The 18403-nt window shown below is 50.2% G+C and overlaps 2 protein-coding genes across 3 annotated transcripts; both read right to left on the bottom strand.

Annotated features, from left to right (window-relative positions):
- Positions 1-1438: 1438 nt before the first annotated feature.
- On the bottom strand, positions 1439-3452 carry HCRT (hypocretin neuropeptide precursor). The gene is made up of 2 exons (XM_043471845.1): positions 2738-3452; positions 1439-1894 (listed from the first exon to the last, which is right to left on the bottom strand). Exons 1-2 carry the CDS (start codon positions 2756-2758, stop codon positions 1520-1522), a joined length of 396 nt encoding a protein of 131 aa, XP_043327780.1. The 5' UTR covers positions 2759-3452; the 3' UTR covers positions 1439-1519.
- A 2970-nt stretch (positions 3453-6422) lies between these two features.
- GHDC (GH3 domain containing) lies at positions 6423-10911 on the bottom strand. 2 transcript variants are annotated; one of them, XM_043468514.1, is made up of 10 exons: positions 10795-10911; positions 10487-10574; positions 10032-10306; positions 9611-9834; positions 8836-9337; positions 8241-8433; positions 8033-8104; positions 7823-7956; positions 7446-7531; positions 6423-7196 (listed from the first exon to the last, which is right to left on the bottom strand). In XM_043468514.1, exons 3-10 carry the CDS (start codon positions 10291-10293, stop codon positions 6978-6980), a joined length of 1692 nt encoding a protein of 563 aa, XP_043324449.1. In that variant the 5' UTR covers positions 10294-10306; positions 10487-10574; positions 10795-10911; the 3' UTR covers positions 6423-6977. The 2 variants fall into 2 exon arrangements, with proteins under 2 accessions (XP_043324449.1, XP_043324458.1); XM_043468523.1 differs by having other exon boundaries at positions 9611-9732.
- Between the last annotated feature and the right edge of the window lie 7492 nt (positions 10912-18403).

Raw genomic sequence — 18403 nt, 5'->3', positions numbered from 1 at the left:
ATTTTAATAAACCTTATATTTAATAACAGGCTTATATTAACAAGGAAGTTGTAAATATAATATAGAGAGTTCTTATATCAGTTCAAATCAGTCACTCTCTTAGGGCTGCTTTAACAAAGTACCACAAGCTGGGTGACTTAAACAACAGAAATCTGTTGTTTTTGTTCTGGAGGCTGAAAGTCTAAGACCAAAATGGTTGCAGGGTTGGCTCCTTTTGAAGGCTGTGGGGGAATATTTGTTGCATGCCTGTTTTCTAGCCTCTGGTGGCTTATTGGCACTTCTTGGCTTGTAGATGCATCACCCATCTCTGCCTTCATGTTCACATGGATTCTCCTTGTGTGCATTTGTGTCCAAATCCCTTTATATAAGGACACGTCATATTGGATTAGAGGCTCACCCTACTCCCATATGATAGAATTTTTTTCCCCCAGTGTGACTGAATTTTAACTAATTTCATCCTCAAAGACTCTATTTCCAAATAAGGCCATGTTCTGAAGTGCTGGGGGTTAGGACTTCAAATGTAAATGGAGAAGGGGGAGGGGTTGCACAATTCAACTTGTCACAGGTGTGTTCCGTTTAAATTGCTGGAAAAATCTTGCCTCATCCCTGCTTAAGAACTTCTCCTGACTCTCAGCTACCTACAGAATCAAGTGCAAAGCCTGATGATCTGTGAGGGCTTTCACAATCTGGGCTGCACAAAGCCTAACCGCCTCCCCTTCAGTGCCTCACCACCACCCCAAACGCCCTATCCCACACTGTAGCCCTCCGGAAGATTCCTGTTGAACCTCATATTCCCTGCCTCTTCGGCGGGCGCGGCTCCCTCCTTCCCAGCCACGTCTCGCTCCTCTGCTTGCACTTTCCTCCGCGTCTCTCAGGAAGGGCCTGGCGATTCAGAATGACTGGCGAAGCACCGAGGACCGTGTCTGCCCCCACTCTCCCCTCCTTAGCACTCACATACGCGGTTCTCTCCGTACTCCAGGGTCTTGCACAGTTTCTTGCCCTAAGAGCGCCCACCCGAGAGTGGTTCAGACTCTCAACCAGAACAGCATCGAAACATGTATATTATCTAGGGTGAAACAGATCACCAGCCCAGGTTGGATGCATGAGACAACAAGTGCTCGGGCCTGGTGCACTGGGAAGACCCAGAGGGATGGGATGGAGAGGGAGGCGGGAGGGGGGATCTGGATGGGGAATACATGTAAATCCATGGCTGATTCATGTCAATGTATGACAAAAACAACTACAATATTGTAAAGTAATTAGCCTCCAACTAATAAAAATTAAAAAAAAAAAAAAAAGACTCTCAAACCGAACTCCAGGTTGTCCGGCTCTTTACGGTTCGAAAGACTCTCACGCCCCCTGGAGGGCGGGACGCGACGGCACAGGCACAGACAGCAGCCACACTAACAGAGAGAGACATTATTCCCCTTTTTCCTGCGAGCTGACACTTCTTTATTTTTTCCCCTGCGGGGGTGAGGGAGGGGCCAGGGTAGGGCCAGGACTGGACCCGAGCGAGAGCTCAGACCCCGGACCGTCCCCCAGGTGCCACGGACGAGGCGGCCTCAGAGGGACACCGGCGGCCGGAGCAGGGGCGCAGCGCTGGCTCTGCGCCTGCGCGGCGGCCCATGGTCAGGATGCCGGCCGCGTGGTTGCCGCTGGCCTGCAGGAGGCGCTGCAGCCGGCCCTGGAGGCCCGGGGGCCCGGGCCGCCGCTTACCCAGCGTGAGGATGCCGGCCGCGTGATTGCCGGCGCCGTGCAGCAGTTCGTAGAGGCGGCAGGAGCAAGTCTTCTGACGGCAGCAGTCGGGCAGGGGCTGCGCGGCCGCCCCGGGTGACAGCAGCGCGGGCGGCAGCACCAGTAGCAGGAGCAGCAGCGTCACGGTGGCCCAGGAGACCTGAGGAAGGCGGAAACGGGGCGCTGAGGGTCGCCCGCATTCCAGCCCCCACGTCCGGGTCCTGCCCAGCCGGCTCCGCGCCCCCTCGTGGCCGGCGCTTCTCACTCGCTGTCGCCTGGCCTTCCTGCCTCGGCTCAAAGCTGTCTGAAGGGCTCTGTCTGACACGACTGAGCGATTGAACTGACTGACTGACCTTAAGATCCAGCAGAGCATCTCCTCCAGTAAGCTCTTTGAAACCCCCTGGGCAGAATGAATCTCTCTCTCCTCTGGGTGCCCTTAGTCCCTTGTACCCTCATTAGAGCGCTGACCACTCCATTTGAAACAGGCATGTCTGAATCTGCCCCAGAAGTTTATGGAGACTTTGCTCAGGGAAACAGAAGCCCCATTTATCTGCTCCTCCTCCCCACAGAGGGCAAACACGGGAAAATCAAGGACTGGCAGGATCCAGATTGTTGTTTTGACTGCCTGCTTCCTTGCACGGGAAACGATTCTGTGGGTTTGGACCCGTTTCCTACCATTTCATGGGGCACAACGTCCTCACTTGCAAACTGGGTATTAAGTAATTCCTACTGTGCAGGGCTGCTGGGAGGATGAGCTAAGATGACAGGTGCAAGTTGCACCTGATACATAGTAAAAGCTCAATAAACCTGAACTCTTAGGAGAACAGGGCACAGTCCAGTGTTAGCTAAGGCAGATTCTCTGTCAAGGGTCCACCCTGTACCCTGCCTCAGAACCCATTTAGGAAAAGACACTTTCAACCTTCCTTCTAGCTCCCTGAGCAAGCATTCTCACTGTCTCTGGTCTCATTGCCCCCAAGTCACCCCTTCATCCCTGGGTCTTTACCTTTGTAGAGGAAGGATTCATGGTGTCTGGAGCTCAGAGTAGGGTAGCCGGGAAAGGTGTCATCTGCAGTGGTCCGAATAGCCAGGAACTTTGAGGCTATCAGCTGCAACCCACTAGCAGGATCCTGGGGTTTATAGTGCTCAGAGGAGGTAGGCGGGAAGGGGGGGAGAGATGGGTGCTTGCATCTACTCCGGGAACAGACAAAGGCAAATCTAAGATTAGCCTTCCGCAGGAGTGCCGTCTCCAGGCTGGGCCCCAGGAATGACCGCCAAGGCGATCAGAGTCTTGAGTTGGATCTCTGTGCCCCTGGTCCCCCGCCTTGTCTGTCTGCCTGCTCCCTGGAGATGGGGCGGTCTCCGGGCACTAATGAGGCCACCTTGCTCCTAGGAATCTGGGAGCACAAAAGAGGTCTTGCCTGGGGGCTGGCGTGGGACAATGCATAGGGGGAGCTGCTAATTAAGGGCAGGAAAGGAGGCAGTGGTGAGACCCACTCTCCATAGGATGTGTGTGTCTGGGGGAGGGCAGCCAGGCAACAGCCTCTCCCCCTTGCTCCTGTCTCCACCCCTGGGGCCTTTATGCTTCAGGGCCTTCTTCCTCTGTGGAAAAGGTGTTTTAGCTGACTTCCCCTACCCTCTGGCTCTTCTTCCATCTGCCCCTTCCACCAACCTCCAAGATGGAGAACCTTGAAAAGCCACTCCTGGGCAGTGGGAGGACACCAGCCAAAACTGATGTTATCTTTCCATCTCCCCAGCTTCCTACCTGGTTGGGCTGCCTCAACGGGATGGATGGAGTCCCATCACACCATTGGCAGGAGGAGAGCCACCGTGGGGAGAAGAACATGTGCCATCTCTAGGCTGGAGTTTCTCTTATCTAGGGCACTGTCTACTGAGCACCGGTTCCGTGCCAGGCTCTGCTCTGGGCACTGGAGCGACAGTGTGCATAGGACATGGCCTGGTTTTCATTTTAAAAAAACCATAATTTATTATTATTATTTATTTATTGGCTGCACTGGGGCTTCCCAGGTGGCACTGTGGCAAAGAATCTGCCTGCCAATGCAGGAGACACGGGTTGGATCCCTAGGTCGGGAACATCCCCTGGAGTAGGAAGTGGCAACAGCCCACTCCAGTATTCTTGCCTGGAAAATTCCATGGCCAGAGGAGCCTGGTGGACTACAGTCCATGGGGTCGCAAAGAGTCAGACTCAGTAACTAAGCACGCATAGGCTGCACTGGGTCTTCATTGCTGCGCATGGGCTTTCTGTAGTTGAGTGCTGGGCGGTGGGCTACTCTCTGTCTCTTCATTGTGGTGCTTAGGCTTCTCATTTCGGTGACTTCTCTTGTTGCAGAGCATGGGCTCTAGGCCTGTGGGTTTCAGTAGCTGCAACTTGCAGGCTCAATAGTGGTGGTTCATGGGCTTAGTTGCTCTGCTGCATGTGAAATCTTCCTGCACCAGGGATTGAACCCATGTCCCGTGCATTGGCAGACAGAGTCTTAATCGCTGGACTACCAGGGAAGCCCTGGCCCAGTTTTGCTGGGAGGTGACCCAGCAAAAGTATAGCTCAATGGAGAGAGGACTCTGCAAAAGCCTCGTGTGAAAAGTCGGTTTCCATCAAGTAAGCTTGGGAGAGAAGGCTTTCCCCAGAAGGGACAGCCTGAGCAGAGACCTAGAGGTGACCGTACTTAACTCATGCAGGAAGCAGGGTGTGGTCCACTGATCACAACTTCTCTTAGAAGAGAGAGGTGGCTGGACAGGTAAGTGAGGTCAGAGTGGGTCAAAGAGTCTTATCAGCTAAGCTGATTAGTCTTGATACCACAGGTGCTGGGGGGCTATGGGAGGATTTTAGCTTTAGTAAGGAGTCATGGGCTGAGGTGGGGGCCAGGCAGGTGGGGATAGGGGCCTGGATTTGGGGTGTGGAATCCAGAAGTGGAAAATTCTTAAAGAGATGAGAATACCAGACCACCTTACCTGCCTCCTGAGAAATGTGTATGCAGGTCAAGAAGCAACAGTTAGAGAACTAACTGGACATGGAACAACAGACTGGTTCCAAATTAGGAAAGAGTACGTGGAGGCTGTATATTGTCACTCTGCTTATTTAACTTCTATGCAGAGTACATCATGCAAAATGCCAGGCTAGATGAAGTACAAGCTAGAATCAAGATTGTCGGAAGAAATATTAATAATCCCAGATATGCAGATGACACTACCCTTATGGCAGAAAGCAAAGAGGAACTAACGAGCCTCTTGAAAGTGAAAGAGGAGAGTGAAAAAGCTGGCTTAAAACTCAACATTCAAAAAACTAATATCATGGCATCCAGTCCCATCACTTCATGGCAAATAGATGGGGAAACAATGGAAACAGTGACAGACTTTATTTTCTTGGGCTCCAAAATCACTGCAGATGGTGACTGCAGCCATGAAATTAAAAGATGCTTGCTTCTTGGAAGAAAAGCTATGACAAACCTAGACAGCATATTAAAAAGCAGAGATATTACTTTGCCAACAAAGGTCTGTCTAGTCAAAGCTACGGTTTTTGCAGCAGTCAAGTATGGATGTGGGAGTTGGATCATAAAGAAAGCTGAGCACCAAAGAATTGATGCTTTTGAACTGTGGTATTGGAGAAGACTCTTGAGAGTCCCTTGGACTGCAAGGAGATCCAACCAGTCAATCCTAAAGGAAATCAGTCCTGAATATTCATTGGAAGGACTGATGCTAAAGCTGAAACTCCAATACTTTGGCCACCTGATGCGAAGAACTGACTCACTGGAAACTACTCTGATGCTGGGAATGATTAAAGACAGGAGGAGAAGGGGAAGACAGAAGATGAGATGGTTGGATGGCATCACCGACTCGATAGATATGAGTTTGAGCAAGTTCCAGGAGTTGGCGATGGACACGGAAACCTGGTATGCTGCAGTCCATGGGGTTGCAAAGAGTTGGACACAACTGAGTGACCAAACTGAACTGAACTGATTCAGAAGTAGTAATTCAGAGTCAGAATCTGAGGCTTGGACTTCCCTGGTGGTCCAGTGACTAAACTGCGCTCCTAATGCAGGGGGCCCCGGGTTCAGTCCCTGCTCAGGGAACTAGACCCCATATGCTGCAACTAAGACCCGGCCCAGACAAATAAATAAATAAATGTTAAAACAAACAAATGAACAAAAAATCTGAGGCTTGGCAGCTGATTGGGATTAGGTGCTGTGTTATTTAGGAGGCGCTACGAGGTTTGGACAAGACTCACGACCCTGCTGAAACTGAAAGCCTGTTTCCCCTGTGGTAGGATGGACAGTCAACCCAGATGGTCTCTGGGGCTGCTTCCTGCTGTGATTCTTTATGATTTGCAGTATAAGTCCTGCCCATGGAAGTGATCTGTGGGTTTGGGGCCAGGAAGGGGGACTTGTGCTAAGCCTGGGCAAGGGGAGTTGGGGAGCAGCCCCTCCACACTTAGGGAAGGTTTGGGATGGGGAGAGGTCGAGGGAGGGGGTGTGGTGTCTCCTAGGTTGACCTAGGTTGTGGTAGGGGTCCCCCAGGTCTCCGAGGGCACACACTCAGGGCCCTCCCCAGCTTGGAGCAGAAGTCGCAGGGAAAGCCCTGGTGTCCAGAACTGAAGCCAAGAGGGCAATCCAGGCTGCAGCAGAAGCAGAGTGAATGGGGCCCTGGTTTCCCCAAAAGCAGACCCCGAGCCAAGATTCTGGGTGTAAGAAGTTTATTTGGCAGGTGACCCTAGAAAGCACATGGGAGGAGGGACCCAAGAGACAGGAGGAAAACCAGTAAGAACCGTGTTAATGAGAAAGTTACCACCGCGGGCAATTGGTGGAGACCCTGGGAGGGAGATGCTATAGAATACACTTTAGAGCTGTTCTACTGAGGGACGACAGAGCTGAGGTCTGCGGTCACCAGCCCCTGCTCCATGCCAAATGAGGGTCACTCCTGGGAGCCTGAACTTCCAACACTTCCAGCCTGCCTGGTGAAACATAGGCATTGCCAGCGGGGATTGGAACTCCTGTGTCCTCTAGGGTGGGCTGGGAGCTCCGGGTGGGGCACTGCTGGTGTCTGCTCTGTCCTTGAAGTCAACTCCTCGGAACTGATGGACTAGCTCAGGCAACCCTAAGGGCAGCAGCTCTCATGGGCAGCTGGCAGCTGACACATGAAGACCCTGGCCAAGGGCTCCACATCCAGAGGGGCCCCAGAGGAAAGAGCGAGGCAGCCCATGGGGGTGAACGGGGCTGGGGGCAGGCCTCAGCTCAGGACACCACCCTCCTCTGCAGGCACTGGGCCAGGGGCCTGTACCTGAGGACCCGGGGCATCTCAGGAGGGAAAGGGGCCGAGGGGCAGGCAGCGAGGGCTGCCCGGAGTTCCCTGAAGGCCCCCTGCCCCACCAGGTGGACTTGGGCAGGGCCCATGCTGCCCCGGAACCGCAGGTACTTGTAGCGAGTGGAGGTCTCCTGAAGGCAGTGGTCAAGCTGGGAACAGAATGGCTCAAGTGAGGCTGGTGTGAGGCTGGGCGGCATGTGGGTGAGGCGCGCACGGCTGTGCCCGGGGTGTGCGTGGCTAGAAGTTTCATGTGTACATGTGTGTCTGTGGGGCTCAACCCTCCCTTCCCAGAGCTCCAGGGAGGATCTCCTCCCGTCCCCCACCTCCCCACGACACTCGGGGCAGTGTGCAGAGTGAGGGGGGCATTCAATCATGTCCTGTCCCTGTCTCCCGTTTACCTTGTCTCGATTTTCCTCTGACAAATTCCTCAGCCCCTTCAGTGCCACAAATACCTCATAGTGGGGAGCGGAGCCCTCAGAGGAATCTGTGGACAAACCGCCCATTACAGACACATGTTTTGTGAATGGGGCATCTTCTAAAGCCCAAGCCCGCTGCCCCTACTCCGAGGTTCACAGGGGAGAGAAGGAGTTTCTTGGCAAGGAGTGGCATAAACGGAGAGGAAATGGGTAGAGACTGCAGCAGGACGGATGGGGGTTAGATATGCGGAAGGACTTTTGTTAGGATCAGCAGAAAAGGCTGGGTCTTTCCTCCTTCCTAGAAGTCTCCCAGCGGGATGGGTACGGGTGACGGATAGTCAGCCAGTGGAAAAGCTTACCCAGAATCCTACTCTCCACCCAGCCATGATCCAACAGCTTGGCCCCCGGCCACTGCCCCACGGCCCGGCCCAGGGCCTCAGAGAACACATCCTCACCAGTGTCTTCCCCTCGAACACTCAGGGTCTGGCCCAGCCTGGGGAGAAGGAAGCAGGAGGCAGAGGAACCCAGGGCACAAGCATGGTCCCTCAGCGACCCTGGGGGTCACTTACCTGCAGATGAATTTGACGACCGGACACTGATTGTAGACACCCACTACCTGTACCACATCACCGAGCCGGCATCTGATGGAGAGGAAGTGGGGACGAGGTCAGGCCCAAGGGCCCATTAACTTCACCAGCATGCCGGTGGCCTTCAATTGGGTTCACCTCAGGAGGCCTGAGGTGGCGGATGGGGAGAGGTGGGCAGGCAGATGGTCACCTGGTGAGGCTGACGTGGTTGGTCAACACCAGCTCATACTCCTTGCCCTTCTGGGCCTCAGCCAGCAGGACAGTGGGGGTAGCCTCTTCCCGAGTTCCTTCCTTGAGTGGGAGCAGCTCAATAAAGGGGGCTCCAGGGGGCAGAAGGTACAGGCCATGGGGCTGCTCTGGCCACAGACTCAGGCCCAACACCCCTGTGGGGAGCAAGCAGCCTCTTCATCTGCTAGGCAATCAGCCAGGCCCCAACCCTCTGAGCATCTGATCCCCCTGCTGCCCCTCCACTCATCCTTCCCGGCTCCCCCAGGCTCAGCCCTCTGCTTCTAAGGCCCTAATTGGGAAGAGGCAGTGGTTCTGGAGGTGATGGACCTGGAGAAAATGTTGGTGTGGTTTAAATCTATGTAAGTCTCTTAACCTCTCTGAGCCTCAGTTTTTTCATCTGTAAAATGGAGCTGCTGGTGTTGGGGAGGAATTAATGAGATGACTATATAGGGCTTGCTGCAGTTCATGGGGTCACAAAAAGTCAAACACAACTTAACAACTGAACGACAACTTGGCAGCTAGCTGTGTGCCCCTCACCACCCTTGAGTCCTCCTGACCTCCAGAAGCAGCGTAAGCAGGTGAGAAGAAGGTGAGCCCTTGGCACCACAAGGCCCCCAGGGCGGCCACAGCCTCAGCCTGGCCTCCTGCGTCCAGAGTCACCACCACCTGCAGTTTTGGCCAGAGCCGAAGGGCCAATCCTCGGGTTCCCTGCTCCAGGGCCTCTCGCAGCTCAGCTGCCCGTCTGGGGAGAGGTGCTCCTGGGTTCCCAGCAGCGATGGCCTCAGCCAGCTCTTCCCCGTGGGCCTCCAGGTCCAAGAAGACATCTAGGAGCTCTGCGGCCGTCCCAGCTTCCAGAGCCCGCAGCCCTGGGGACCTCAATGCCTCCAGCAGCAGGACCCTTGGGTCCTTGGCTCCAGTGGGGCTCACCTGGCCCAGGGCATGCCAAGGCCAGGGGAGGCGGTAGGGCCAAGGGGAGGAAGCAGTCACACGGGCCGTGCCTCCTGGAGCCAGCACTTCCGGGTAGGCCTTGTTTAGGGCGGCCAAACCCAGCAAGGTGGCCTGGAGAGAGACAAGAGACAGTGTTGGCCCTGGGCCTGAGCCAGACTCTGAGCCCCCAGATTTTTTTTTTTTTTTGGTCACCAGGGATCGAACCCACACCCTCTGCACTGAAAGCGGGGAGTCTTAACCACTGGACCATCACGGAAGTCCCCCAGTTTTGTTTTGAGGTGTTTGTTGCTATTGCTGCTGTTTACTTTTTTCCCATCCTGATGGGAGGCTTCGGCTGCACTTAGGGACCTCTGATGGGGTTGGGTTCCAGCCTTCCCCATTTACCTGCAGAGAGGCCTCTCCATGATGCCGGTTTGAGGTGGGGGGCAAGGGCTGCCCCCCACTTTCTTCCTCCTGGGCCTGGCTGGCCTTGGTCAGAGGGAGATGATTCCGGAATGTGCTTATATCTGTAGCCCCCAAAACATCATAAAATCCCCATGAAGCCACAGAGTTTCCCAAGGGTTCAGGCCAGACTGGTGAGACCCTCAAGGAAGGAATCCAGAACAGGCCTGAGGGGAGAGAGGCTATCAGGGGCCAGGATGGCAAAATTCCTCTTGAACTATCCGGCCTGGGTAGGTTCTCTAGGTCAGACCTCTCTCTGTGCTGGTGGTAGAATGGGGAAGGGTGGTCTTTGGGTTCTGGAATCTGACTCTCCTGTGGGGTTTCCCTCTCTCTGGGCCACGTCCCCAGACCCTGGGAAACACACCTGTGCTTCCTCTGAGGGTACAGCGGGGACCCTGGGCTCCATGCAGACACCGCCTCAGGGCCTGCTGTTGGCTCTGGCCCGCGTGCAGCGTGCTCTGCGCTAGTCTCTTCTGCTGCCAGGCAGCTGCCCAGCGCAGGGCCCCCCATGCCACACGGTGCTGGAGGCGGACAAGCCAGGACTGCCTGGCATCCCAGGACCGCGGCCGCCACAGGAGTACGGCCAGTGGCAGCAGCAGCGACAGGGACAGCAGCAGCAGCAGCATCTCCAAGCAGCTCCTGGAAGGAGGAAGGCCTCCAAGTACTGGTACTACAGGGAGGAGCGGAAACCCATCTCCTCCCCTCACTCTGGCGAGAACAGGAAAATCAAGTTCAAAGGGAAGCTGGGGAAGAAGCCTGGACCCCTGTCACCTGCGTGATGTGGCGGAGACAACGGCAAGGCTCTGGGGTCACACTGACCTGAGTTCAGATCCTGGCTCTGCCCCTGGTTAGCTGTCTGGCCCTGGGGCACTCAGTCAGCTGCTTTGAGCTCCGTACCCTTGCCCATCTGAAAAATGGGAATAATGATACCCCTGAGAAGGAGCACAGAGGGCACGGCAGAGCACCTGGCACAGAGCAGTTACTTAACTGATGACAGGTCTGGTCTACTCCCGAGAGGCTCTGCTCTGTCCAGGATCCACCCTGTCCCAGCATCGTGTCCCTTCCCCATCACCCCACCCCCCCACAAGCCCTGAGCCCCTAGCAGTGGTTCCACGTCCCACAGGCACCTGTCACAGCCCACTTGTGCCTCTGCCCGGCACCCAGGGGCCCCTCAAGGCTCCGGAACAGCCTCAGTACACAGCTAGCCAGAAAGATGGAGCCCAGGCTTTAAAGGGAAGTCCGGCCCCTGGGTCTGAGGGAGGAGCTGGAGGCGGGGCAGGGGGAGCTCTTAAAGGGACAGGTTGCCTAAGGGCCGCGGTGCTGGGAGGTGGCCCAAGCCTGCAGGTGGAGGGAAATTGTAGCCAGAGTAAAGTGGTCCATAGGGTTGCAAAGAGTCGGACACGACTGAAGTGACTTAGCACGCAGAGTGGTCCTCAGACTCGTGCCGGTGAAGGAAGAGAAACCTGAGTGCAGAAAAGAGTGTCTCAGATCAGCTTGAGCGGGGAGTGGGGGCACATCCCACCCTGGAGCAGGTGCAAACTTGAGCACTGTCAAAAAGCAACATTTTTCCAATCTAGAATTGCCCTCCACAAAGGTAACAGAGAAAGAAAATCCTTTTGTTATTGAATAAACATTAAAGCAGCGTGTGATGCATCACAGGCGAACTAGTGGGACCATGAAGATAGAAAAGAATCTCACTCCCCCCCCTTTTTTTTGTAGTTATAATTTATTAACTTGTCATCCTGATTTTGTATGGGCTTACTTTCTTTTTTCATTTTATTACCTTTTTATTTTTAGCTTTAAAAATATTTAATTGGAGTATAATTACTTTACAATGTTATGTTAGTTTCTACTGTACAACAGAGTCAATCAGCTATATGGATACATATACCCCCTCCCTGTCGAGCTTCCCTCCCTTCCCCCCAACTCACCCCTCTAGGTCATCACTGAGCACCAAGGTGAGCTCCCTGTGCTATATAGCAGCTTCCCACTATCTGTTTTACACATGGTAGTGTACATATGTTGGGCTTCCCAGGTGAAGCTAGTAGTAAAGAACCTGCCTGACAATGCAGGAGACATAAGAGACATGGGTTCCATCCCTGGGTCAGGAAGAACTCCTGGAGGAGGTCATGGCAACCCACTCCACTATGCTTGCCTGGAGAATCCCATGATCAGAGGAGCCTGGCGGGCTACAGTCCATGGGCTCACAAAGAGTCGGACATGACTGACATGACTTAGCACGCAAGCACACATTGTATATAAATGTTAGTGCTACTTTCCCAGGTCATCCTACCGTCTCCTTCTCCCTGTGTCTGCATGACCGTTCTCTACGTCTGCGTCCTGCCAATAGATTCATCAGTATCACTCCCTTTTAAAGCTAGGGCCCAGCAGACACAACCTGTTAACACATGTTCTCAAGATAAATAACTTTACCTGGTAATTGGGGTCCCCACCTGTGTTAGTTTATTGGCTTTATCCCAGGAAACACAAACTTCTCCTATCTTTATGGCAGGAGATAGTTTTGCAGCTTGGAGTAAGGTGCTCTCCAGAGCTCAGCTATCCCCACTGATACTGAAAAACTTGAGAAGCTGTGCTCAGGACGGGGTTCTTCTATCCCTCGTGAAGCCCTCTCTCCCCCTGTGTTCTCCGTCCAGGCTCTCAGACACTCTCCCTTCACCCTCAACTGCCTCACCATATTGCACTCTCTCTTCTCACAACTGACCTCTTTAAAATTTAATTTCTTTCTTTCTTTCTGGCCATACTGCTTTTGGGGTCTTAGTTCCCTGATCAGGGATTGAACTAGGGTCCTTAGCAGTGTAAGAACTGAGTCCTAACCACAGGACCACCAGGGAATTCCCATCACAGCTTAACTCTTAAAGTGTGTGATTCAGTGGTTTCTAGTGTATTCATAGGTATGAATGCTAACAGTCAATTTTTTAACATTTTCATCACCATAGAAGTAACCCTAGGTCCTTTAACTATCAATCCCCAATCCCTTCCCACCTTCCACTCCCCAGCCCTAAGCAACCACAAATATACTTTCTCTATATAGATTTAACTATTCTGGATATTTCATGTAATTGGAATCATATAATATGTGATGGTTTGAGTTTGGCTTCTTTCATTTAACATGTTTTCAAGGTTCTTCCATGTAGTTCTTTCTTTTTGTCACCAAATGTTTCATCATATGGATAAAACTCATTTGATTATCCATTCATCAGTGGATGAACCTGGGTTATTTCTGCTCTTTGACTATTATGTATATTGCTATTATGACTGCTAGTGTACAAGTTTTTCTGGGGATATATATCTTCATTTTTCTTGCATAAAAATGGAATGCAAGGGGTTCACTGTGTTCCAGTGAGTGGAATGGCTGGGTTGTATACTAACTGGAACTGTTAAACTGGTTTCCAAGGTGGCTTCACCATTTTACATTCCCACCACCAGTATACGAGGGTTCCAGTTTCTCTACATCTTTGTCAACATTTGATTATAGCCATCCTGCCCTCCTCATTCATCCATTTGAGTGAGATTTTGCATTTTCCTAATGACTAATGATGTCACACCTTTTTATGTGTTTATTGGCCCTCTGTGTACTTTCTTGGGGAAATGTCTTATCAGATTCTTTACCCATTTTTAACTGGACCACTTGTCTTTTTATTATTAAGTTGTAAGTGTTCTTTATATATTTTACATACAAGTCCATATATCAGACATATATGATTTGCAAATATGATTTTTCTCCTATCTTATGGGGTATTTTTCCATTTTCTTTCTTTTTCTTGACTTGGAGTAAAAAAATCTTTTTAAAATTTTTTAAAATTTTATTTTTAAAAACTTGTTTCTTAACTGGAGTATAATTGCTTTACAATGTTGTGTTAGAGTCTGCTGTACAATGATGAATCAGCTATGAAAATAGGTATCTCCCTCTGGAGCCTCCCTGCCTCCCCAGATCCCACACCTCTTTTTATTTTCTTGATAGTGTCCTTGAAGCACTCATTTTTAGTTGTATTTATTCATTTACCTGCTGGCTCTTCACTGCTGCGCGCAGGCCCCTCTCCAGCTGTGGTGTCTGGGCTTCTCATCATCGTGGCTTCTCCTTCTGTGGAGCACAGGCTCTAGGGCACGTGGGCATCTGCAGTCGTGGTGCAGGGGCTGACTTGTCCTGCGGCGTGTGCAATCTTCCCAGACCAGGGCTTGAACCCGGGCCCCTGCACTAGCAGGTGGATTCTTAACCACTGGACCACTGGGAAAGTCCAAAATGTTTGGTTCTGGTGAAGTTTAACAACCTATTTTTGTCTTTTGTTGCTTATGCTTTTGGAATCATATCTAAGAATATATTGTCAAATTTGAGGTCATGAAGATTTACCCTTATATTTCCTTGGCTTTTACATTTAAGTCTTTGATCCATTTTTTTAATTGTAGTAAAATATACATAAGAGTTACCATTTTAACTGTTATTTAGTTATCCACTTCAGTGTCATTAAGTTCATCCCCATTGTTGTGGAACCATCACCATCATCTCTCTCCAAAACTTTTCATCTTCTTACACTAAAACTCTGTGCTCATCAAACACTAACTCCCCACTCCTCCTTCCCACAGCCTCTGAAAACCTTCACCCTATTTGCTGTCTTTATGAATTTGACTACTCTAGGTGCCTAATATAAGGGAAATTATACAATATTTGTCCTTTTGTGTCTGTCTTATTTCACTTAGCATAACATCTGTGTTTGTCCATGTGGTAGCGTGTGTCAGAATTTAAGGAAGGAAATATACAAAAAAATAAATATATATATACACCATATTTTGTTTATCCACTCATTCATTGATGGACATTCACTGTTTGGCTATTATGAATAATGCTGCTATAAACACAGGTGTATAAAGATCTGAGTCCCCCCTTTTAGTTCTTTTGAGAATATTCCCAGAAGGTGAAGTGCTAAATCATATGGTAATTCACACATTTACCTTTTTGAGGGACCACCATACTGTTTTCACAGCAGCTGCACTATTTTACGAGCCTACCTGCAATGTACAAGGGTTCCAATTTTTCTACATCACCTCAACAGTTGCTGTTTTCTGAGTTTTTGGTTTTTGTAATAGCCAACCCAATGGGTATCTCTTTGTGGGTGTGAGTTGCATTTCCCTAACAACTGAGCATCTTTTTGTGTGTTTGTTGTCTACCTGTGTATCTTCTTTGGAAAAATGTCTATTCATGTCATGTTCCCATTTAAAAGCTTTTGTTGTTGAAGGATTCTTTATATATTTTGGCTATTAATCCCCTATCAGACATATGGTTTGCAAATATTTTCTCCATTCTGTGCATCACCTTTTCACTCTGTTCACAGTGTCTTCTTTTTTTAAAGTACTTATTTTTTTGGCTGACTGGGTCTTAGTTGTAGCATGTGGGATCTTTAGTTGCAGCATGCGAACTTTTATTTTCGGCCTGTGGGATCTCTTCTCTTGAGCGGGGATTGAACCCAGGCCTCCTGCATTGGGAGCATGGAGTCTTAGCCACTAGACCACCAGGGAAGTCCCAATAGTGTCTTTTGCTGCACAATTAAAAAAATTTTTTTTGGCTGTGTCATAGTGCCAAAATGCTTAGTTGCAGCACTGTGGGACCTTAGTTCCCCAACCAGGGACTGACCCTGGGCTTGGTTCAATGAAAGCTCAGAGTCCTAACCACTGGACAGCCAGGGAATTCCCAAAAGTTTTTAATTTTGATGAAGTCCAATTTACCTTCTGCTGCCTATACTTTTAGTATCATGGCCAAAAAAATCATTGCCAAATCCCATGTCATGAAGCTCTGCTTTCTTCTTTGTTTTACAGTTTTGGCTCTTACACTTAAATCTTTGATCCACTTTGAATTTATTTTTATATATGATGTAAGGTGAGGTTCCAGATTCATTCTTTCACATGTGACTATCCAGTTGTCCCAGCACTCTTTGTTGAAAAGACTATTCTTTTCCCACTGAATGGTCTTGGCACCATTGCCAAAAATTTTTTGACCACAGACACATGGGTTTCTTTCTAGACTCTGAATTCTATTCCACTTATCTATAGGTCTGTCCTCCTGCCAGCACTACACTTCGTTGATTACTATTTCTTTGTAGTAAGTTTTGAAATTGCTAAGTGTGACTACCTCAACTTTGTTCTTCTTTTTCAATTGGTTTTGTAGGAGTGTATGGCCTGGTTTCCAGATATTTGTGAATTTTCCAGGGCTTCAGATGAAGCTGCTCAACACCATTAGTCATCAGGTATTTGAAATGCAAACTAGAACTGACTCAAGTCATATCACACTTCACTAGATGGCTGTAATCAAAAAGGTCAGAAAATAGCAAGTGTTGGCAAGGATGTAGAGGAATTAGAACCCTCATGTAAAACAGTGCAGCCACCTTGGAAACCAGTTTAGCAATTCTCTGTTTCTGGTCCAGGTAAACAAGTTTACTTGTTTAGTGAGTGGCTGGATTATTTTAGTTGAGTCTGTCTGCTCCCCACTCCCCACCCAGCTACACAGTATGGAGCCTCTGATGTTGCTCCTTAGGTGGGTGCAGACCCCAGTTAAGCCCATAGTCACCCTAGGACGACAGTGACTTGCAAGGATCTCTGTGTCTCTTTCCCTGACCACACCCAGCTGTTAACACTACACTAGATGTTGGCTGATCTGCCAACAATGTGCTGGGGAATAAATGACTCCACAAATTGATCCAATCAAACGCAGGTTTCTTTGAAGGGATAGTTTCAAAGGTCAGTATTTGAGATTTGTTCTGACCCCAAGAGAGAAAGTTCCTTCCTGCTTTATCTCTCCCCATTTCTAGCAAACTAGCCAGTTCAGTTTAGCCTCTGTCTCCAATGAAGCTATGGGTCTCCTGCCAATAGCCTTTTACCACAACCTCCAGTTTTTGAGAGCACAGTTAAGCTTGAGCTTGCAAATGGAGTCAGTTCCCTCTGTTTTAAACCTGCCTCTCCTCACTGGAGCAAAATCTCTGAGCCTTAGCTCTGGCGTTGTGGGTGTGATGATGGCACACTTCTGAGTGATGGGCCCACTTCAAAAGCTGAATGCTCAAACTTTCCTGGTTGTCCAGTGGTTAAGACTCTACGAGTTTCCAACACAGAGGATGCAGGTTTGATCTGTGGTTGGGGAGGACCTAAGATCTCACACGCCACAAGGTGCAGTCAAAAAAGGAAAAAAAAAGCTGAGGGGTGGGGGTGATCAGCAGCCTCAGCCCTTCCCGGCCTGCCTCTCCCATGGTGGAATCACTACCTTATGGACCTGGGCAAATGTGATCAGGGCTCCAGGACTCTCAGCAGCACTGGCCCAAGGTAAAGTATCCATCTTACCAGCAGGGGCCAAGCAGAAGGGAGTATCTTACCTTTCAGCAGCATCACCCAGAACTTAGCATCAGCTACAGGGGACTGGGGGCAGGATGAGAGAAGCTGGCATCCTGGCTTTCCCAGATGGTAACCCTCTGACTGGGAGCTATGGGGAGAGGGAGCTCTGTGTTCCTGGCTGCACTGGTCTGGAGTTTCTGTCCTTCTGGGTCTTGGTTCAAACACCACGCTCATTCTTCTTACCACATTTTGTATTTTCTTGAGTAAACATTTCTTCATTTGCTGCATACCCTTAGGAGACTTCAAATGGGTGGGTTTAAGGAAACAATGGTCACCAGTTTCACTGCGGGGGTGGGTGTGTAGAGCTGTTCACGCTGTCACACCAGGAGTGGAACTCCCGTCACTCTTCAGTGCTCTGCAACTCAGCTTGTGTCCCTATCTTAACAGACTGTTCTTACCAAGGTCATCAACAGCCCCTTTAGTGCCAAACCCAGACAGTATTCCCAGTTACTATCTTTGACACTGTCCCCTTTCCCTGGGCTTTGTTAGCTGTAGCCTTTCAGATTTTCCCTACCTCTTCCATCAGTTTTTTTTTAAACCTTATCGGTGATACTTCTCTTTTGAAGATTTATTTACGTTTGGGCTGTTGGAGGGTCTTTGCTGCTGCAGGTTGGCGTTCTCTAGTTGTGGCGAGCAGGGGCTACTCTTAGCGGTGGTGTGCAGGCTTCCCACTGCTGCCGCTTCTCTTGTTGCCAGGCACGGGCTCTGGGAGCCTGGGCTTCAGTATTTGCAGCGTGTGGCTCAGCAGTTGTGGTGTACGAGCTTATTTGTTCTGCAGCATGTGGGATCTTCCTGAACCAGGGGTCAAACCAGTGTCCCCTGCATTCAAGGTGGACTGTTAACTACCGAACTACCAGCAAAGGCCCCAGTGACACTAAAAAAAAATTTTATTTGACTGTACCGGGTCTTAGCTGCAGCAGACAGGATCTTCGATCTCATTGTGGCATGAGGGATCTTTAGTTGTGGCATGTGAATTCTTAGTTGCAGCATGTGGGATCTAGTTCCCTGATGAGGTATTGAACTCGGGACCCCTTGCATTGGGAACTCAGAGTCTTAGCCCAGGGTCATCAAGGAAGTCCCCTGAACATGCTGATTTTTAAGGATGAGCTTTCTAACAGGAATAGGAGATAAAAACTATCATTCTAATTTTCAAAACCTCATGCAAACAGAAAGGTAAGAAATGCCCCCATTAGCCATCAAAGCTGGTGACACACACACGCTCTGAGGCAGCCAACGCCCAACTAGTTCCTTTTTTCAGAGTCACACTGATGATTTCAAATATTTCCCCGTCAAAAACACCCTATCTCAGCACCTGGCGGAACGAAATAAAAAGAGGACTCCATG

The sequence above is a fragment of the Cervus canadensis genome, chromosome 1, assembly GCF_019320065.1.
Source record: "Cervus canadensis isolate Bull #8, Minnesota chromosome 1, ASM1932006v1, whole genome shotgun sequence".
NCBI lineage: Eukaryota > Metazoa > Chordata > Mammalia > Artiodactyla > Cervidae > Cervus > Cervus canadensis.
Note: the sequence above shows the minus strand (reverse complement) of the source record. Positions and strands in the feature narration are given on the sequence as shown.